This window comes from Parasteatoda tepidariorum, chromosome 10, assembly GCF_982258835.1.
Source record: "Parasteatoda tepidariorum strain Cologne lab strain chromosome 10, Ptep-v5.0, whole genome shotgun sequence".
Classification (NCBI taxonomy): Eukaryota; Metazoa; Arthropoda; class Arachnida; order Araneae; family Theridiidae; genus Parasteatoda; species Parasteatoda tepidariorum.
The window spans coordinates 49,943,776-49,967,643 of NC_141764.1; the positions used below are offsets into that span (position 1 = coordinate 49,943,776).

Genomic DNA, 23,868 nt, shown 5'->3' on the forward strand with positions numbered 1-23,868 from the left:
CTTACAAACTGGTAATTCTTTTGAGCATAGAAATTTTGTTTTAAAAAACTTTATGCTTAGAATAAAAAATTAACCCATTCTAAAATATAAGAAAAATAAATAAAATTATTACACATTCATGTTAGTTCCGAAGTTAAATTCTTCATACACCAAAAATTCATGAGAATGAGAACATCATTAATTAAGAGTGAAAGAACAAAATCTGACTCCCATTCTAAGCATTTCAATTATATATATATATATAAATTATAAGCCTTATTAAAAAGAAGAGATGTGAAAGAAGTAAGTGTGTTGATACTTACAAAAGTGAGTTTTGTGGGTGCAACAGGCAATAAAGGTCTCTGGAATTTCTTTTGAGCAGACCCAACTGCTGCAGCAAGAGAAGGTGCAGATAAGCAGGCAGCCACATAATTTATTGTATCAATCCAACTCTGGAGTTCTTTTGAGTCACTGAAATTAAAACACAGTTTGTACGATGCTTTGGTTTCTACACATCGAAACAAATCTCAATAATGTGTATATGCTCGACATGAAATTCTTTAAATATTAACTTTTTTAGCTCTCTTAAATTACCTCAGAGAATGGAGAAGTCTTTACAAAGAGAACATACTTATCTTAAGATGAAATATCATTTAAGATGAACTCAAATTTCACTAAACTTGCAAAAAGCTATGCTTTTACTATGAACAGAAATTTTTTTTCAGTTTCATTCCAATAAGTAAAAAAACTAATGCTTAACAATTCTATATCAATGGCAATAGATATTTCTGAAGAATATTCTATACACTTTGTTATTCTGTTGATTATAATTCTAGTTCAATAAGAACAGATATTTCTGAAAAATATTCCATATTACTTGGCTATTTTCATACCAATAAGTATAAATTCTGTTGATTAATAATTTTAGTTCAATAAGAGGAGATATTTCTGAAAAATATTCCATATTACTTGGCTATTTACATTCCAATAAGTATAAATTCTGATGATTATAATTCTAGTTCAATAAGAAGAGATATTTCTGAAAAATATTCCATATACTTGGCTATTTTCATTATTTTTATTCCAATAAGTGAGAAAACTGATGATGGTTAAGAATTCTACATCAATAGGAATAGTTATTGCTAAAAATGTTCTATAAACTTGGTTATTGAGTTGATCATTTCAGCATTATAGCTGTCAAATGATGAAGAAAAATTGTATCAATCCTGATCCAGATTTCTCATTAAGGAACAATCTTTTTGTAATTTGAATATGAGGAGAATGTTTACTTTATTTCCGGGGGGAGTGGTTACCAGAGATAATTTATCTCCCCGGAAAAATATCTCATAGCTCTTAATTCAATGGGAGTAATTTTTTACTCTCCTAGATCATTCTGAGAAATTGATATCCAAATTCACCCTTCTCTAAGGACAAAGAAGAGATTTATAAATATTTTTTTCAATGACTTAAATACAACAACTATCTTTTTCTTCTTTTTTTTTCAATTGAAGAAATTGTGGATGGTTTTTTGTTTTTGATATTGATAGCAAGTTCAGTTAAATTATCTGGATGTTGTTGACAAATAAAAGAATTTTAGAATGCATACTATTACACAACAGATTCGGGAAGTAATTGCTGTTTATTTTAGAAGAAGTTATCTTTACTTTCTTTGCAACATAAAATGAGGCATAAAATGAGGTAGAAAATGGTACACTTTTGGAGCTGCACCTAGACTAAAATATTTTGTTGTTTCTTTTTACTTACAAATAAAAGAAATTTTAAAACTTTCAAAATATTTCATATGAAAGTATCAAAATTATACAGTTGAATATAGGGCAAAAAATAAAAACACTTTTAACGATAGAAACAAAATATTTTTAAAAATTACAAAAGGAATTTATGCATAGGAAATGTTATGTATTGAATAAACAAAATGTTAATGTATTATGCAATTTTGATGTAAAAAAAAAATTTAAACTGATAGCATAAACTACTTTCATTATAAAAAAAAGTTTTGTGCCCCTTTAAGTTCATGCTATTTATTGTACCCCTTAAAAAGAAGATGTCTATATTTTATCAAAACTATTTTAACCTACTAACACTGCAAAGCAAATAGTGACAGAATAGCAAATAACCTCTATTAATCTACTATCACCATCTTAATTTTAAATCCTTAACTTTCCAATGAACTTATTTTCTTTTTAAACCGGAGTTTAACAGTCAACTTAATTTTGAGTTTATAACTATTAATGTTCAACTCTTATGCCCTGTGATTTTGAAACAAACCCAGAAGACAAGGGAACTCCCAGATTAAGCATTCTTATTGTTCTCATGTCCATGGATTTTCAAAGAACATCAAAAGTCTGTACAATTGCGGCCGCCTACTTCGGTGCGTCTTGACTACAGAGAACAGATCTCAGGTTGTCCTCAAGTGGCACCATTCCCAATTTCAGAAAATGTGGTGCGAGTGCTGGGGACTCGAAAATGTGTCTCGGTGTTAACATGACATCTGGGCAGTTTCTGCAGGGAACATATATCCTAGTCATGCCCAGGAGAATCTTTATACCTCTGAAATGATTGGTTCTAAGTCTTGCTGAAACAGATGTCAAATTAGATTAAGCATTGGGACAAACTAACTAACTAACTCGCATTTGCATTACATGGAGTGGAAAACCATGAAAATTATCCACTGTTAGCCTGGCAGCAACGGGTTTCTAAATCATGATCTGTTTACCACTAAGAACATTTTACAATAATGCGAGCCGGGAACAGAATTTGTATCAACCAGCCATCACTTGAATTGGAACTTTGATCACTTCATTGAGATGCAAGTGCTCTCTATTCCCTCTTATGAACTTTTGTTTTGTACAGATTTAATTTTATAATTATCCAGACAAATTTAGCAACAGATGCCTATAAAAAATCAGGCTGAAGTATATAGCAATCCATCTTAAGTAATCAACCATATGAAAAGAACTGAGGTTTTGACCTCAAGAAAAACTACATGATTTTTTTTCAATGTTTCTACACATTTTTCTTCATGAAAAATCTGCAACAAAACCAGAATGTATGATTATCAAAAAGAAAATAGAAGTGAAAATAGTTCCCATTTATCCATCAATTACATTAGATAGAATTTCAAATCCTGAATATTCATAAAAGCTTATTAAATACATTAAAACTAATTTCCTCTACACATGTTGATAAATATCTTCATTCACAGCTAACCAGGAATTGCAGCAACAGTTATTGAAAAGCAAATAGAAGTGAAAGGCGGTTTACCTTGATTTATGAAAATATGAAGAAAAAAAATAATAATAGGATTTTACACTCTAAAAAAACTTTTTTATTCGATGCTCACGTTGCTACATATTTTACTTTATGATTTTAACTTGATAAAAAAAACAGCAATTTATGATTATTTAAAAGCAGTTAGAAGCTGTTTCTCTTTATTAATCAATTAATCTTAATAAAATTTCAAGTCCTGTGTATTCATATAAACTTATTTAAAACTACAACATAATTTCTTCCACATCATATTGATATATATTTTACTTCACTAATAACTGAAAAAAAAACAGCATTGCACTGTTATTGAAAATAAATAGCAGTGAATGACGGTTCATCTATAATAATCTATTGCATATCAATTAATGGTTCGTCTATAATAATCAGTTTTTTCAAAAACATAAATTAAATTTTATACTCTGAGTTCCCATGAAATTTTATCAAAAACTAAAGATTGCTTTTGGAATAATTTATCTGCAAAATATTATTGTGTAATTTAGACAAGCAAAGTTGCTATCTTCTATGAATAATAAGCTGACAGTAGTGAATAGCATCTCTTCCATATTAGAGATTATATTTCACAAATTCTAATAACTACTCTCAACCACATGAATGAATTAATCTTGTATACAATTGAATATGATTTAAAAGAAATAAAGATTTTTAAAAAAAAATAGTCTTAAAGATTCTGCAGTATTCTATGACGCAGGCATTAATTTTTTTTTTATAAAAATTAAAGGACTTAATAGTATTGCTAGAAACTTATACACATACCTTATATCATATACAATTAAGTATAAAACTTCTTCTGAAAATATAAAATGGACTTACATCAAAAAAATTTTGAAAATGTATAAAAAATAACTATGTATTTAAAACTGGCAATTAAGCCATTTTTTTTCACATAGTTGTAGTAATTAATTCAGAAAATGATACGTTAAAACCAATTTATTCAAAAACTAATATAAAATCAATAAATATTTAAATGGATAATAATGGTATCAGGACTTTACGAATACGATATAAGGAGATTGAAAAGTTCAAAATAAACATAAAGAAATAAGAACCTATACATTGTAAGGTTAAACTACTATGGATACAAATTTTTTTAGAGCAAGATAATCTTTTAGTTTAAGAATTGAAATTCGTTTTAAAAGTATTTAAAATGCAACTTAGCAAATGAATATTTCTTTCTTTTTAAATTGGTTTCTATGTTTCACAATTTCAAAAAATCACACTATTAGATAGATTATCAGTAATTCTGGTTACTGAATAAGGGGGTAAATGTTATATTCACTTAAAATAGTAATGTAAAATGAAAAATAATGAAAAAGAATGCAGAAAAAAAAGACTATTTTTTTAATGAGAATTTTTATTGTTGAACTCCAAATGAATTTCCAAGATGGAATTTAAACTGATTTTAGGAATTTTTTAAAGGAAAGGAACAGTATGAACCACATCTGCAATTTACAATAGTAACATTTCAATAGAACTTCTACAAAAAAATTCTATTTTAATTAATAAGACTGACCAATTTGGAATACATATTGAAAATACAGAGTTAAATTGTGTGAAATTCGTATACATTTCAAAAAAAAAATTATTACCTTGTTTGGAAAAGATAAACAGCTTCATCGGCAGTTTCTAGCCTGAAAACATGTTGTTTCTTAGTATAATCAGTGGCTCTAGTAGCTAAAGCATGGTGAATCCTGATAGAATTATGAAGGCTGTCATACAGCTGATTTTTTCTAAAACCATTTTCATCCTTAAGATATAATAAAATAATTAGAATTTTACAGTGAAAATGCAATTACAGGTGATAAAATAGAAATATCTAAAAATTTAAAACCAATCATAATTAGCTAAAAATTGAAATCTGAAAAATTATTTGCCCCTGAAACTATGGTATAATTTAAAATTAGTAAGTACTAGCTATATATTAGAAATTTAATTGTCAATGAAAGTATGATTTAATTTAAAACCAGTTCAGTTCAGCAAGCTTTTTACAGCTAAAAACCGTGGCGAGGAAATTTATATGTCGATAAAACTAAAATATAATTAAAAATCAATAATTAATAGTCAAAAATCAAAATCGGAAAATTTTTTTGTCAATGAAACTATGGTATAGTTTACAATCGGCAATTATAGCTAAAAATTGAAATCAGTAAATTTATTTCCATTGAAAGTATGATATAGTTTAAAACCAGTAATTAATTGCTAAAAGTTGAAGTTCGAAAATTTAGTTGCGAATGAAACTTATGGTATAATTTACACCTGGCAATTAGAGCTAAATGTTTCAATCAAATAAATTATTTGTCAAAGTTTGTATATTGTATATAAATTATATTTTCAGACATTATTTATTATCGCAAATTTTAGAACCAGTAATTAACAGCTAAAAATTAAAATCATAAATTTTATTTATCAATGAAACAATGATGTAATTTAAAACCAGTAATTAATAGATAAAAAGTAAAATCAAAAAACTTATTTATTAATAAAACTATAACATTAACTTAAAACATGTTTCTCTAATCAAAATTAAATTCCATAAAACAAGTTTAAAATGTCTTACTTTATGAAGATATAAAACTAAGTCTCTTAAATCAGCATAAAACATTTTCCATCCTCGTTTGCCCATAGGAGCTGTTGAGAAATAAATTTTGTTATAGTTAACATCTGTTATTATCTTGAACGCAAATTATATTTTCAGAGTGAAAATATTTATAAAAAACTAATATTGATAACTGCCTTGTATCAATTACAATAATTGACAAAGGGAAAAACATTTTATCAAATAATAAAGCAAAGATGCCAACATGCTCCGGGAAGCGGATAAATATTTTCGAATGTACGATTCTTCTTTTACGTATTACCTCTTCGTACGATTCTGTATTTTAATGTACGATTCATGATTTAGTAAATTCAATTTATAGGGTTCTACTCACCACTACTTCTAAATAATTTAAAGATTTACGTGATATGTCAATTTGTTGCAGTTAAACCATGATGAGCCTTTTAAAAAGTTGGCAAAATTAATCCTTAAGAGGCGAAATTCAGTTTGTTATTCTCTACCGAATTCGGAGCAGTTGGCATCACTGAATAAAGCTATACTAACTTTTCTTCCCATTAGGATCAATACAACATTTCCTCATTACATAACCTTTTTTATATTCAGTGGCATAGTTTGGGTTTGGCACCTACAATAAAGAGAATTTATAGTTAGAAAAAAGAAAAAATTTTACAGCAAATATAAAACGTACGAAATTTTTTTAAACCACAGTTAAACTCATGTATTTAACAAGATCTCTCAAGTACAATAAGGTCTTCTTTAATAAATGGTTAATTTAATATTAAAAAGCCAAACAAACAAAAAATAACTATAATTACTGTCCATAAAACTTTCTTACCCTTTGAAAGCAATTACAAAACCCTTAATTCAAAAATTATATATAGATTAACAATATGATACTAATATATATAGAAAAGCAATCTGATAAAAAATATGCTAAATAATATAATAATACATTTGATCTACAATTGCAATAAAAACAATTGCTTAAAGGATGAAGTTAATCTGGAAATAAGATCACACATATTTTAGTTTTTAGCGAATATAAAAACAGTAAATGGTAACCAGTTTTCTATTTTTTTAGCAAAATAGTCTTAATTTTTTGATAATTTCAACTGACTCAAGTTTTAACCAGCACCCTGATATATGAGAGGATTGCCTCATTCCTTTTGTCTTATTATAAACCTTTTAGTATATATTTGACTAGCAGTCAAGAGGCAAATTTTTAGTTCTATTAGAACTGCTTAAAACTATTATAGAACAATCATTTAGAATTTACAGAATAATGTTTGAATGATGATTGATGTTTGCTTTATGTTCTGGAATGAACAATTTCGAATTTGGCCATTTAGAATGATAGCTTTACTTACCTTGAAATAGTAAGAATAAGGTATATTTTACAAAGCAAAAAAATATTAAAAATAAAAGAAGCTTGCTAAAATTACTGACATTTCACTTTGTAAACAAAAATTAATTTTGTAAAAAAAAAATAGTAAAAGTCATGCCGATAAATTAAATTTATAGTATATATTATATATTTCTCAAGGTAATATTTTTTAAATCTTCACATTTAAATATAAACTGAGTTTAAAAAAAACATATACCGTGAAAAAATATATTTAAAAAAAGGGGGCATGACTTTTTTTAAAAATTAAAATTAAATAAAAAAATTTAAAATATAAGTTTTTCAGATTTTACATATTACCTCAAGAAATGGGTTGTGACCGATAAAATTTTTAGGATCTGGAGCAGTTGGATGATCCTCGTTCGTAGTTGCTTCTTCTTCATCGTCACTAACAAAAAAATAGGTATTTAGCAAATTTTTATTAGTACATTTTTAAAAAAATTATACAAAACTAACATGCCTAAAATCTCTTAAAATGCTAGTTAGTATAGCTAGCATTTTAAACTATGCATCTACCATAAAACAGAAAAGCAAAAGATAACTAATTAACTTATCAGTAATAATTCATAACAATTTTAACTAGTACTTTAGCGTGATTACAATTATTTTTTGAAACCAAGTTATTGCAAAAGAAAATTTGGGAGTCCAAAATATTATAACACTTTCAACAAACATTACAAAATTTTGAATAGAAAAATCTCAAGGATTAACACTATAATATTTTGTTAGTAAGTACCCATGATTTTAAATCTAGGATTTATTACATATAAAATGTCAGATGGTATAAAAATCACAATTTATTTACATTAAATAAAACTTTATTAATAATAAATAAATATTGTCTGAGAATCAAAAAAAAAAAGAATATAAATAATTAGAAAAAGAAAAATAACCAGAAGCAAAACAAAATTTTCCTCTTAATTTTGTTTCCATGAAATACTACTAACAAAATTAGAAAGGAATGAAAGTGAAGTCATTTTATAACTATAAGCTTTCATCAAAATAAAAACTAAGTGCAATGTGATAAGTAACTTACTTACACTGTGATAAGTAACTTACTTACACTGTGATAAGTAACTTACTTACACTGTGATAAGTAACTTACTTATGTGATAAGTAACTATACTTACACTGCCCATTCCAAAGGTGCTGATTTGATAGAGTGATATAAAGCTTTCAAGACCTCTTTGTTAAAATTTTCACCCTCATTCAACTCCGATAAATTTTCGACAAATTCAGCACAAGTCATTCTTCGACCCACATTCTGGAAATAAGAAACAAATTGAAAACAATTGAAGTATTGTAAAAACAAGTTTCTCAAAGTGAAAAGTATTCAATAAGCAAGCTAGTGTTATCCTCCATCATTCTGAAAAATTATTAATGTTTTATTGTATAATAAATGTGCCCTCTTTGTAATTATTAACAAACTCTTTGCACTATTAACAAGCATTGGTTTCCATTAGTCTTTAAAACAAAGATAATCAACAGGCAAATCTAAATCAAAGAAATTATGAGCTTTCGAATGCAAACAAAAAATCAAAAACATTTCTACAAATAAATAAATAAAAAATCAAACAATAACTCAATTGCAATGTGAAGACAACAAAATTTAAAAAAACATATAGTGAAAATATTAAATTGATGGATTTGCTAAAACTAATAAAAAAATTCGTGCATGTAAAGTAAATATTGTGAATTTAAAATATAACAGTGGGATTGCTTTACAAGGGGGCAACAAACACTCAGTAAAATAATTCCCTAATTTTTTCAGGCTGATTTTATCAAACTTCCCTGCTCTTATAAAGTAGGAACATTAAATTTGTTATTAAATTTTCAATTTTATTTTATTCTTATGCATAAAACATATCACTTACACTTGCTATTAGAATTTTTTTTAAAAATGATAATAATAAATATCTTAGGAAACCAATTTTTTTGGAAAAAATATTAGACTCAAATTAATCAACTCAAACTCAAATTAATTTATTTTCCTCGATTTTTCGGGTATTTTGATTAAATTCTCTAACATTTCCTGATTTTTTGTCAGACAGAAAAAATTCCCGAACTTCTCAGAGTTTGGTGGACACCTTAATAATTGACTGTTTTAAATTGTGACGTACATTTTGAACCAAAAAAATTGTATGAAGTAGTAATTCACATTTAATATTAAAGGGAAAGTTTCAATTTTTTGTTTTGTTTTGTTACAGTGATTAAAATTTTGTTACAGCCATATCATTCCTACACTATTTTAAATGACACTAATGACTTTTATTGCATTTAGGGTTTTAGTTTGAAACTTAAAATTTAAATTTTTTTAAAGTCTTATAACCTCCATTAGGGACTCTTTAGAAACAGATTTATAGGAATTAACTTAATGTAAAATTAATGTAAAGCAATTTATAAGAAAATAAATGAAATACATATTTATTACCCTTACTTTTCTTTTTTTATAGATGCAAGCTAAATTTGAAAGAGTTACAAAGAAATCAGATACGAGAGAGTTTCTTTTCTGCTAAAACGAAATACAGTTTATAATTATGTAGTTATTAATTAATGTAATTTCTCCTTAAATTTGTAATTATGAATAGTAAAAGATACTAAGCTAAATTTATTTAACTTATCGTATTTGCCAAATTACCCTTGAATAACAAATAATTTACTATTTTGGTTATCGTAATAAAGAAATATTTAGGAATAACTAAAATTAGAAAATTCTCAATGGAAAAATATTAACGATTCAATTACAAAAAAAAAAAAAAAAAAAAAACATTTTAGAAAGAAAAAGCATTTAAAAAATAAAATATTTTTCGTTACATTTTGCGATTAATTCGTTATGTTTCGTGACCTTATGTGATTAATTATCACAATGTATTAATCATTTAAATTCTCTATCAAACAATAAGACAAGTAAAAATGTTTTCTGGAAATTTTTATTCAACCAAAAAAGAAAAAAAAAGTACTTCATTTGCTAATGCTACATAAATCCAGCAATTATGTAAGACGTGTAATTGGCGATCGAAATGACCTACAGGTGGCGGAGAGTAGAACTCTCTACCTATGGCAACACTTCGCATGTGTTTCACTATTAGCGTGTGGAGATTCATTGCAGAAGGTAGTATGTTAGTTTATGTCTTGATTTTCAATTAGATTAAAAACTTATAGTAGTGAAACTATATGAAACTGAAAACTATTTTAAACTCAATTCTAAATTAAAGGGTCGTCGAAATTTTAAAAAATATTTTTGACAGTTCAATGCAAAAAATATTAAGAAAGGGAAAAATAGCATAGTACATTCCAGTACAATTGAGGAGAGAAGGGTAAAAGGTCAAGACATGGAACTAGTCTTCTCCCTGGGTGGCGTATTCCAGCATTACGATCCCTGGTTCAATGCACTTTGTACCGAATTCAAAAAGTTAATAATTTATTCATGTGTAAAACTTAAAATTTGTGTACAATATATTATGTAAAAAAATGAATTCCTTAATTTAAAATGAATTGTCGATTGTACAAAATAAATACCAATAAAATGTAACAGTAAATCTCTTTTCATTTAAAGTAAAAAAGTGATGTAGTACAAGTAAAAGTTACCTCTCCATGTAAGTCGGTATTTAGGAGCATTAGGGCACAAGTGAGAGTATGAACAGCATCTAAATAATAAAAACATAAGATAGGTTTCCATTAAACTTCATAAGTTTTGTTTCAATTAAACTAATATACATTAATTCTATTTTAACTAATTTCTTAAATAGATTCTGGTTTAATTTAAATGGGTTTTTTTTTAATCAAAATTGGCCAGTTCTTTGCCTATATTTTCTTCATCTTCAACCACTGTTCCTTTCTTTCTTTATTGCTATGGTAAACTCACTTTTGGTGGGTTACCATAGCCATTCTTTAATAACAAACATTTTCTCGAACAAAAGATTATGAAACTCTATCTTCTACAAAATATACAGAGAGAATATGCACCTTTACTTCTCATTTCTATTTAATAATTACAAACAAATATAAAACAAATTAGATAGTTTAAAAATGTGCTGTTTTCAGGTCAAGAAAACAGTATCTTACATATACAAATAAGTGGGGGGGAAAGATTTGATAAGGGATAATTAAAACCAAACAATTTTACCCCTCTGATAGCTTAAAGTTAATATAAATGAAATTTGGACCTCTACGGACTGCATTTCCAATGGGGGGAAAAAGAAGAAGAAAACAAGCGAAGAAAGTGGTTTGTCAAGGAGGAAAACAACTAGGTTAAACGGCAAAAACCTTTGAGTGAAAACTTCAATTGATTAAATTTTTCAAATATAAAATAAATCTATGTTTTTAGGTTATTTTGCAACTCTTAGTTGCTTATAAAAGCATTCCTGCAACAGCCCATCATGAGCTAGTAGGGTCATAGAAGTTAAGGCTTCAAAGTTTTGTGACCAACGGTCAGGGCCCGACTTAGCCTAATTGGAGTCCGTGGCAAAAAAACTTTTTTAGGGGCCCCCTCTGTTTAGCTTCTGTAATGAAGAACTGAACTTTATGAAGATATTTAAATTCTTCACCTCATTATAGATATATAATAAGAAAATGGACTAAAACCTAAAATAGCTATAAAGTCCTCCCCTCCCCCTCCAATCATCAGACAAAATATCGTTCTGTTCATTTTATTGATTTTCTGAGAATTCTATGTCCATTATGAGAAAGCAGTTTCCGAAATGCAGTTTTCTGATTGTTAACTTTGCCATCTAGCTGCGAAAAATTCATACCCTTGCTGACATGAGGGCAGAATTCAGCTATATTTTCGCAATTACGATAGCTCAATTAAGTCAATGAAAAAGCTGCATTTTTGTAAACATATCACATTTTGGAGTACGCAAAAATACAGGCTTTAAATAGGCCAAATTGCGAAAATTTAGCTGAATTTCACAATAGAAAACCATGGATTTACGAAACATAGATTTTTTGTGTTCATATGATAGATTAATGAAGAAGCAAACATAAAACTTTACACTGTACTGATATTTTGTTTAATAAAAGTTCAATAATGAAGGAAATAAGATTTCGATTCGATTTGGGGGCCCCTCCTATTTGGGGACAGGGACCCCATATGCCCCTGCCTTAGTTAGGATCTGCCAACGGCATGATGGAGGCAATATGGTTAGCACAATGTGTGTGTGCACTACCCGCCTTTACTTCCCAGACAAGCTTCTTATACCCATCAATCTGAAGCTTAATGGGCTTCATATCACAACAAATTTAAATATCGTTTATTAAATTATTTCATCAAACCATTTTATTTATTTATTCTTTGGTTTCAAAAAGAATCTTTCAAAAATTTAAATTATAAAATATAATAAGCTTATACATGATTTGTCTGCACCATGTATGCTTCAAAGCAAGTTGAAAAGGCAGATTCAAGAACAAAATTTCTGAACATACAGGATCATGTCTTTGATAGAACAGTAACTTTGCAACTTCAAGGGTTCTATGGCTATAAACAATGTAATGGATTGAAAAAGTTCACTTAAGAAATTGGACGGTTAGCTACAATAATAAAAGAATTGCACTAATAATTCATGATTAACTTATAAATTCCATGTAAAGGTTTTTAAAAAGATTACGAGCAGTCATAGTTTTAACACTTTTATCTCTCCCACAAAAAAGAGATGTCATTCCTCTCCCCATCATTAGAATTAATATAGTTACGAAATATAAATGCAATTTTTAACACATAGCATACATACAGAATGATTCTCAATTTTTCAGATAATTTAAAAGAAAAATAGAACATTAATTTTAATGGAATGGAAAGTAATTTTTAGGTATCATTAAAATGGAAGCTCATTAACTTGTCAAAGTTTAAGTTAATTTTTTATGCTAAAGTCTATCACATAAACTTCTGTATTAAAGATAAATAAAAGAATAACAGTTTCCATTTTACCTAAAGACAATGCATAAAATATGTCTTACAGAAAATAAAAACACTAATCATAAAGCTTCAATATTATTTCATGCATTATATCTAAAAAAAATATCTTTAAACAAAATTTTACCTTGTGACTTAAAAGCTCCAGGGTTGCAGTCAAGAAAGCGTTTGGAAAAGTGTATTAAAACACGTTCTCTTTCTTGTGTTTCCCCAATCAGGCAAAACTGTTTTAAGAACTTCCGAAGAGCGATGTCTAGAGTCTCACCTTGGAACTCGAAGAATTTCAAATACTCCTCTGCTACCACTCTACTAAAATCGTTACTGTTAAAAAAGGGGATGATAAAATGCGTCAGGGATACCCGACTATGCATTCAATATATATATATAAAAGTATGTAGGTAAATCAGAGAAAATTTATATTACAAATAATAAAATTGTTTAACTTAAAAAATTTTTTTGTAAAATAAGAAATGTTTTTGTAGTATTTCGAGTACTTTCATGGGTTAAACAGGTTGCTTGTTTATATGGATGGTAGAATTATAATAAGCTCAATAAAAATTGTGGCTTTGCTTAATTTTTTCATTTTAATGTTTGTTCCAGGATAAGATATTTTAAAAAATGCAGTCTAAAACATAGGAAAATATCACATCAAAAACTTACTTTTAAGGCTGATTAAATAAATCTATATTTGGCATTTAAATAACCTTGGAATATCAGGAGAAAAATTTAAAAATCGGGACAAATAGGGGCAGAACATCTTTTATCAGGAAAATAAGAAACATCGGGAGCACTATGAACCCTGATATGGTCAACAATGGGGTCGTGATTCGGACAACAAAATAAATGTAATAAATGAAAAACAATTTGAAATAATTACCCAACTAAGACTTTCTATAGAATACATAAAAAGCTTGTAATAATAATTCATCAAACAATTTTTTTTTTAATTTAACATTAATATTATAATGCATTAATTTCATTGGCCCATTCAATGCTTTGCAATTCATTTGTAATTATATTTACCAAAATATACAAGTATAAAGATATAGTTAAAAGATAGTATCTCAATGTTGCCACCAAATATGTGTGACAAGTAAACTGCAAGTAACTAGGTTATACTTCCATTAGAGAGGATCATTGGCGATGGTTAGATTTTTTTCGACAAATTAAACACCAAACATAATCAATTAATAATAATCGCTCTATAAGCCACTGCCTATTATACATTTGCCCTTACTTATATTGATGTTTCTTTTTTAAGCATAAAAGCCAGTACTCATTTGTTCTGTATACCCAACACTGATCTATTTCAGGTTAAGTGCTTTTGCCGCTGGTTCTAAAATAGTTGCCGAGTTCTAAAATAGCTCACTCTGATTCAGCGATTTTACAGAACATTTAAAAGAACAGTACTGAAAATAGATATCGAAAGAAACAGTAAGTAAACAGATATTTAAATGATTAAAATTTTAGAAAAACAAGCAACCCAATTAAATAATCTCAGAAATTTGTATGGTTATACAACAAGAAATTATTATAACTTAGTCATCACTATTAAAGATTTAATGCTGTGGTATTAATCAGATAACAAAAATTTTCACTTTTTGGCAATGAAATACAAAATACAAAAAGAGGAAAGGGTATAGTGTTTCGCAGACAAAATAAAAAAAAATTAAATAAAGCACAAATAAAAGTATAGAAATAAATGAACAGGCTTAAAGTTTCGGTTCTATAAACAAGAACTTTCCGGTGTATCTAAGCACCAAATCATATTAGAAAAGCATAGAGACATACACGAGCAAAAAGTGGTTTAACTAACAAGAACAGGGGAACAAGCTTGAATGAGATATTAAGAGAGAGAGAAAAAAAACAAGTGTGAGGGAGTTCAGCATCAACCACAAGGGTGTAAAAATTTTATTAGAATCGCTTTTCAAATGAAGGCGGGATTAAGAAATGATGAGTTTCTAGAAAGATCATTAACTAAATTATTAAAATGTTTCAAAATACACAATGTACCCTTAAAATTACGTCTTAAAGATATGCCCAAAATCAGGGCATTAAATGGCTACAATGGCTACATTACTTTCTTTTAATTTAGTTAATGATCTTTCGAATACCACATCTTTTCCCATTTTCCTCTCCCTCTTTTTTTTTTTTTTTTTTTTTTTTTTTAAATATAAATCTTTGCACTTTGGGATTTCCACTCCCTTACACCTGTTTCACATCTTTTTTATTATCTTGTTTAAGATTATTCCTCTGTTCCAACTAGTTAAACCACTTTGCATACGTCTATATCTTCACGTTTCTACTATCATCCAATGTTTAGACACAGAGAAGGGTTCTTGTTTATATAACTAAAACCATTCTATACTTTATTTGTGCATCATTAAAATTTTATATTACATTTAAACATTTGCAAAGAGAACTTTCATACACAAAAATATTTTTAAAAAAACATTATAACGATTGAAAGGTAGAAAAATAACTTTCTCATTTCGTTACTAAATCGAATATCCAAACAAATTCTACTTAAGATTATATAGACAACAAGTGTGTGTCTCAGAATTGTGTATCCAGTGTATACATACTTGAGGAAGGTAGGGGGTTTAATAAAAATAAAATTTTATACAATAAGGCAGTTAACAAATAAATTTTAGTGACTTGCGGCAGCAATTAAGTAATTCAAGAACAAAAGAATAGAACAACTCTAACTAAATTATAAATGGTAAATAATATTCTTACAACAACAAAATTAAATAGAAACATTTCATTCTCATAAAATTTCAAACTAATGTTCAACAAATTTCAAGGAAACAAATTTTAACTATTGAAATTCAGAAATATTTTATCACTTTAAGCACACTTTTGTTCGTTTCAAAAAGTTATAAATAAAAATTATGACTGTAATAATGTATGAACTAGTTTAGAAAAAATATCATTAAGAGAAATTGCTGCTTTCAAGATGCATGATGGAATAATAACACAATGTTTTATATAGTTTGTTAATAGAAAGAACTCCCCTCACCACGAAGTCTAAAGCCGTCTGTTGCTATGGAAACAAGAAATAGTGCATTGGAGTTTCTCTCTCCCATGATTCCCTTTTTCTAGCCAACCGGAGCCAAAACCTGTCTTAAATTATGACCCAACACTCCTACTTGAAATAGTTTAACCTTGTAACCACAGTCACCGCCACACTTCAGATGAATAGCTGAGGGAGTTCTTTACATAGACAAACTATACATGGTATTAATAAGAATTACCAAAACATTCTTTCAAAAATATTTAACAGTACAACTAAAGTGAAAAAGAATCCAACTTACTTTTTACAAAGATGTCTTGATACATCAGATTTCTTGAATCCTTCAAGGTTGTACAGTCGTTTAGCAAGGCGTGAAGCAGAAGGCATATCAACGGCTTTTGGACTATAATGAAAACTACTCAAACTTTCAACATCTGACTCATCTTCTGGCGAACAGCACCTCTTACTATCATCCTGTCCGTTCTCATCGTGCCTGGACTCCTCCTTATTCTCCAAGTTCCTTAAATTTTTTGGTGAATCCCCATTACTATCACGTTGTTCTTTGTTGTTGAATACTTTCTCGCTAGCGTAAGATTGATCAGTTCGTACTTTGACATAGATTTTATTCTCATCAATTAAAATGTTTGTGACACCATCCTGTTTGGGTTGAATTGTCCGTGGAGCGTACCGCTGCCTATTTTTAATCATGTTTTTAAAATTGTCATTGACTAGAGTTTCTTCAGAAATTATACCATTTAGTTGTTTGTTCCCACTTTCAGGTATTTGTATAAAAAGTCCAGTTCTTTCATCATAGCTACCTCTTTTAGATACAATTTCTACATTATCACAAGTTTCAGGAGGACTAGACAAAGAGTTTAAACCAGTGGGGGTTGGGGGAGCATTACGTGTCTGCACGACGCGATCGGGTGGGGGATGTTCAGTGTCTAGTAAGTTATTTAATGATGTGGTGATGTCTTCCTCTACATCACTATTCACAGTAGGGATTGATGTCTTTTGAAGAAAATCTTCACTCCGAGAAGTCCGCACAAAATTACCACCATAGCTTATACTACCTTTCTTCTCTGTCACTGGAGTTTGGGGCTCAGAATTATCTTGCTGAGCTGCTTGGGACCGATTGAAGTTTAGACCATCACCTAAAACGAAGAAAAAGTTTTAATGCCAGAAAATATACAAGGAAAAAAATTTATTATTATTTTATAACTATCATTCTTCATAAAAGGGAATACACCATTGCGAATATTTCAAAAAAAAAAGTTTCCTTTAGTTTCAAAGTTTAATTTCTCAGATTTTTTTCACAACTGCAGAAGATCTATATAAGAATTCTATAAATTACAATTTTCCATAAGCCACATTAACTTTGCAGGTGGTCTAAGCACTGAAAGTCGCATTGGAGAAATTTCTGTAACAAAACAAGAATCAAAAACTAGTCATAAATAGCATAAAAAGAAGATATATTTTCAAAGATTAAAATCTCTGAAGTAAAACTAAAATCATTATATTTTTGTGATTAATTCTAATGTCCTTGTCGATTTCAATTAACCTCACTGCATGTTTTGTGTCTTAAAGCAATTTGCCCTGAAAAATTATTTTAAAGCATTTAAATATTGATGTGTTACAAATATGTATTGTGGCGTACAATAGGTAAGCTTACTTAAAAGTGAAATGATCTGCACAGCACGAAATTCACATGGCTCTATGGTTCAAGGTTTGCATTATAAAGATCATCTGTATTTTAAATATAGTTCAAAACAATCAGAATTATATAAAAATAAATATATTTATTTTTATTCATCTTAAAGTTTGAAGTCAATTTACATTAAATAAAAAAAGTACTTTAAGCATGTTGACTTTAGCAATGGGTGAAAAAAAAGTTTTAAAAAATACTAATTTAGTAATATTGAATTGTTTTAAAGTGCGAATTTATTCAACAAGAGAGTAACCACCTTGTAATTGATTTTTTCAAATAATTACAGAAAGGCAATTCTACCACTTATAACAGTAATATTTTCAGACTAAGGGTATTTTTAATTTTTTCAAAAAAATTTTAAATTTCTATAAGTTGGAGTAAGTGTAAATATTTTTAAAATTAGTAAGTATGATATTTGTAAATGTCGAAAGCATGCACTGACATTATCAGAAGCTATTAAATAATTGGATACTTTTCCATTTCCCCAAATAATAAATTCAAATGCACAAATCCAACTATTATATTAGTTATTTTGAAAAAATAGCCTCACCTACAAAAATAAAAAATAAACTAACATTGAATTTACGACTCATGTCTTAGCATTGGTGACTTTATCACTTGTATTCGCGAAATGGAAATGTACCAAATTATTTTTTATTCACACATTTTATTGGAATGATAAAAACAGTGTTACAAGAATTGTGGTTAATAAATAAACCCCCAGAATCGACTGTTTCATGCAGCTGGAATTGCTTAACTCGTCGATTGCTGAACATCCACACTCCTGGATTGATTTTCTCTCTCTCTCTCTCTCTTTAAGATTTTTCTAAGTTCTTTTGAAAAGAAAAAGAAAAAAAGCCACAGTTTAAGTGTCCTAAGCGCAAGGCCATAATTTTAAACTATACGTGTCCTCTTACTGTGAAGAACTATATGGGCTTTAGAAAGGACAAATGACTAAAGTATTTTAAAATTATTTAACTTTTATCAAAAATCGCCGATATGGTGGCCTCCTAGATGAAAATTATCAAAATCAATTTCTTATTACCAATTTCCGGATATTTTTATAAGCCAAGATAAAGCAGAATTGGAGTAAATTTTCTTAATTAGAAAATTAGACCACAAACGCTTTTCCTTTTCTCAAAACTGTGAGAGTTTTTTTTTTTTTTTTTTTCTTTTCATGTTCACGTTTTTCGCCATTTTCAGAATTAGTATAGGCCTAGCTAAAGATAGGCCAAATTTGTCCGAACAATCATGAATAACAGTTGCAAAGTCACAGAAGTCTCGAAAATAGTATATTATTCTCAAAAAGGTTCTATTGCAAATTCACAAATATGAAAATAGCATATTAGTCTCAGAAAAGTTCTGCTGCAAACTCAAAGCAATTATGAAAATAGCATATTATTCTCAAAAAGATTCTATCCCATTTTTGCAACAAACATAGAGGGCGCTGACTTTAGATAAGTTAAACTTGTCCTAACTGTTGCAAAATCACATCAGTTATGAAAATAGCATGTTATTCACACAAAAAAGCATAAATTCATGACTACAGAGACTTTGAAAAACACCCTTAACTTTAAAAAAACAATAAAAATACAATAAACACTTACTATTACCAAATTGTGTAACAGGAGATGATGTTTGAGAGTTAGACAAAAGTTCGTTCTTCTTTTGAAATTTTGGAACATGGAATATTGGATTGCTGCTTTTCGTTTTAATGATGAGGTCACCAGTCATCATAAAAGTCTCAAACTTAGGTTGAGGAGGTGATTTTGAGTTTGTGTGATTGAGATGCGTCGGGGAAGGCGGGATATTTTCACCATTCTCTTTCACATCACCATTTGACTCATACTTAATGTTTGAATTGTGCTGTGCTTCTATGTGGCCGTTGCTGGAAATGTGTGAGTTTCCTTTTATGTACGATCTTCTTTGCGTTTCCAGCTCATTCGATGCCGCCATGTGATTGCGTACACGCTCTTTGATTGTTGCGTCTGCAAATGAATAAAACCATCACAAAATTATGATGTCTGTAAAAGCTAATAAACGGAAAAATATGACATAAAAGTCCGCTAAAAATAACGCTTTTTCAAAGTCTAAAATAAATACATTTTGACAGTTACCCGGAATATTGAAAATTTTCTCTTAATGTTTAATATAACACGACTGAAATTAAACATTATATCATTTAATCAAATTTTTGATTAAAATATATAAATATACAGTACAGAACCCGTTATCCGGAATTCTGAAAACCGGAAAACCAAAAAACCGGAACGAAATTCTATAAATTTCCCCCCCATTTTTTAAAACAAATTTTTTTTTCCTCATAAGATATTAGGATTTTTCTTTCTTTTTTGAAAGATCTTTACCTTACCATCATTTTGGAAATAATCATTAGTGTATTACTTCATCGTTTTTTCTTCTTTTTAAGATTATTTCCAATTTTTTTTTTTTTTTTAAGTTGAGTTTAACAATAAAAAAACGGCTTTTTGTAGCGATTCAGAAAACCGGAAAAATCAGTTATCCGGAATAGCGATGGTCCCGATCGTTCCGAATAATCGGTTCCCTACTGTATTTAATAAAAAGTCACATTACATTAAACTTCTACAGACTTTGCCCCTTGTATAATTCGTCTATAACAGCACAGTACTTGAGTATGATAGCAAGTAGAGTATTTTATTACTTTAACTATATAAATGAAGAATGAAAATTCTTAAGAATATGATGTGAAAACTCTAACTATTTACAAAAAATTAAACTAATATACCCAGAAACTAATAAAACTAAATTTAAACGAATAACACAGCTAGAAGTATATTCATGCAATTTTAAAGAATGAACTAGTTTTTGTTTCAGATATAGATTTTTGTGTTGGTTAGTAACTTTTCAAACGCGAATTACAAGTAGAATGATAAGTTTTCCAATAGAGTAAGGTCGGCAAGCTTTAGAATAAATTCTTATCATTATGTACATTATACACGTTTATATGTATTAAAAAAATTTTGTAAATGCATCACTATTCTCAATATTAAGCTAATAAATTTACCCTAATGAAAAAAATTACAACAAAAATAAAATTATTAGTAAGTAAAATATGTGTTATACTGCTAGAAATAACTTATAATAAATACATATAAATTAAAATAAATACATTTAAGTAAATAGAATTTAAACTAATAAGAACATAAAAGTAAGAATCATATCTATTATAATAAAAAAAATCTAGTAATTATTCAAATATTAAAGTGATAATGGCCTATGTAAAAGCAGTTTCACAGAAACACTATAAAAAGGTTAGAAAAATATTGTAACTCAATTTTAGCTTGCATTGCAATTTACAACAATATGAAATTTTAAAAAAATTAATAAAAAAGACTGAAAGTCCAAAAGCTATATGCTTCATATTAAGCTATAAAATAACTTCATTTATAAAACGGAAAAGGAGGGGGAAAACGATTATATAAAATTTTTCTAATTTTGTTTTTCTAATTACAAAACATGAATATTATGAATGGAAATAAAAATAAGAAAACGCTACTTAAGTAGTATACAATTTAATTAAACTAAATAGAAAAAGACAAAATTGTAAAATTTTTACCACATGTGTGCCAAAATAAACAAATAATTTAATCATCAATGCAAAATAATAGAAAATAAAATAAAATTTTAGTTTAAAAAAATCTAGGTACATTTTTAAAATGTGCGAAAATATTAAAATTTCAGTGGTAAATTTTTTCATCCATAAGCATCTCATATCTCCCCCAAATATTTCTTAAAATAATTAAAATTTAACTTTTCTCTTAAGTTTAATTTTTTTTTTAAATAATCCCAAGTTAAGTTAAAAACCGTTCAGTTAAGAAATCCCAAGTTCTAGAACTAACTAGCCATTGAAAAAAAAAATGGATTTTATGCGGTTTTCAAAAGTATTTTCCGATTCTGCAATAAAAAATCGCAGAAATTATGGATGATCCGTACTTGATATCCCTGCGTGAAGTTCAAGCTTTTATTTTAATTAAATAAGCAAATAAATGACTTATCACTCATAAAAGACAGTGTCTAAGTTTACAGTTCTTGCTGTTTCAGAACACTTTTAAATATGTGGTGAAAACTCGTTGAAAATGTATACAAATTGATAATACAAACTTGAATTAAAACAAATTTTTTAAAAAACCTCTGTACTGTACAAAAATTGCATACCTTTCTTCACTTTCAATGTCACTACATCTGTAGATAACCTCAGGCACTTGAGCACTAAAATGTTCATAAATTTCAAACAAAAATTAACTAAACACATGGGCTCGGTAAAAAACAAAAATTAAATTGCACAGTTAAAAATCTACGTGCTTTTAAAAAACAAATTAGCATAAATCATGCAATAATAAAAAGACAAGCAACCCAAAGCAATTTTACAATTCCAAATTGACAACGGCTGAAAAAACTAATCAATGACAATGGAAATATTCAAAAGTTTTTTCCTCACAGATAAAATCCAGTTTTTAGTAAAATTGGTATTGGATTTTTAGGTTTAAAATTCCAATTAAAAGCCAGCGATTCGAATCATAATTTGAGTTCCTGTTAATCCTTAGGTATTGTGTTCATTCGAATCTATTTTAGTCAATTAAACCATTTAATTAAAATATTGAAAACGGGTTACTTATTATTTGAATTATTCATTTAAAGCATGATTTAAATCTCAGACTTAAGTTGCCACTTGACTCTTTAAATGTTGGTATCGGCTTCAAGTCACTTGAGTTAACTAATTCATTCGATGTAAGGAATTTAAATTATTCATTTAATCGAACTACCAAAAGGAGAAGAAAAGGAAAAAACAAGAACACAGCACATTAGAATTAGATCCAGAGTTTAAACAGAAGCTTTTAAATAAGAAAGAAGAAATCATGGAAAGAGAAATTAGGTTTTACCACGAGAAAGTTTATTTTTCTAATCAATAAGAGAGAAAACATTTTCTAAATAAAGTAACATGTGAAAAACAAAGGTACGAAGTAAGAGGCAAAATAAGAAATAATGGATAGCATAGCTGTAAAGAAAACAAGAAATAAGCAGATGCATAAAGCTAGAAACAGAGAGAAGAAATAAGATTTAAAAAATAAAAACAATGAGCACTCCTAAGCATGCATTAACAAACATGCTATGTTAGAAAGTTAAGAGAGGATAAAAAATTAAAAAAAAATTGGATGTTTTCATTTATTTATTTATTTTTAGGAAAAAAAGATGCGCTGTTTTATCAAATGTATTCTATTTAAGTAGGAGAGCCTGATAGATATTGATATCATCCTTATTTATTGGTTTTTAAGGCCCACTAAAAAAAATATACCGGAGAAAATTGCTGATAATGATAATTTTTGATTATCAGGAGTTGACCACGAGCACATTATATCAATATATTGAATATAATATAAAAGTGTAAAACAAGTATTATAAAAATATATTATAAAAGTACATAACAAAATTAAAAAACACTTTTTACTGTTATATCCAATTAAATTTCAAACTATTTCATACTAAGGATTCAAAAGACAGTATTTCCTATTTAAAAAAAAAAAAAAAAAGATTTATCGTTGTAGAAAACTGATGAAAACAATAATAAAAATAAAATATTAATTAAATTTGCTTTAAAAAAAAGTGATATGAATTCATTATTTTTATTGGGGTAATAGTTTACAAACGGGGGACCCTTTAATATTTGGCGATTTGAAAATAACAATTATATATGAAAATAAACCAAGAATCAATCACATAACGTACACTAAAATTGCTCATTTCTTTAGGAGGGGACAGAAAAGCTTATTGTCACAGTATCAAATGCACCTTATATTAGTACATTAGGTAACAATCAACAAAATTCAGTTGTACCTATTACCATTAATAATTAAGCCTCAATGATGAGAAAAATAGTTTGCGATTTTTTACAACACCCTGAAACAATTAAATGCCATTTTATTTCACTTTGAAAGGAAATTAAAAGAGTAGG

At 27.9% G+C, this 23,868-nt stretch overlaps 1 protein-coding gene across 17 annotated transcripts in view; it reads right to left on the reverse strand.

Moving 5' to 3' along the window:
* Window positions 1-23,868, reverse strand: part of LOC139426129 (PH and SEC7 domain-containing protein 1) — a 166,549-nt gene that overhangs the window by 6,529 nt on the left and 136,152 nt on the right. For 3 of the 17 annotated variants that reach the window (XM_087153065.1, XM_087153075.1, XM_087153073.1), the window contains exons 3-14: window positions 22,074-22,127; window positions 19,487-19,867; window positions 16,473-17,325; window positions 13,283-13,476; window positions 10,833-10,891; window positions 9,682-9,753; window positions 8,375-8,508; window positions 7,545-7,632; window positions 6,386-6,467; window positions 5,843-5,913; window positions 4,875-5,032; window positions 303-450 (exon numbers count right to left, since the gene is read on the reverse strand). In XM_087153065.1, the coding sequence (XP_087009191.1) occupies window positions 303-450; window positions 4,875-5,032; window positions 5,843-5,913; window positions 6,386-6,467; window positions 7,545-7,632; window positions 8,375-8,508; window positions 9,682-9,753; window positions 10,833-10,891; window positions 13,283-13,476; window positions 16,473-17,325; window positions 19,487-19,867; window positions 22,074-22,127 (2,294 nt within the window). The remainder of the gene's footprint in view (window positions 1-302; window positions 451-4,874; window positions 5,033-5,842; window positions 5,914-6,385; window positions 6,468-7,544; window positions 7,633-8,374; window positions 8,509-9,681; window positions 9,754-10,832; window positions 10,892-13,282; window positions 13,477-16,472; window positions 17,326-19,486; window positions 19,868-22,073; window positions 22,128-23,868) is intronic. The other 14 variants (XM_087153068.1, XM_087153076.1, XM_087153074.1 and 11 more) reach the window with 8 other exon arrangements.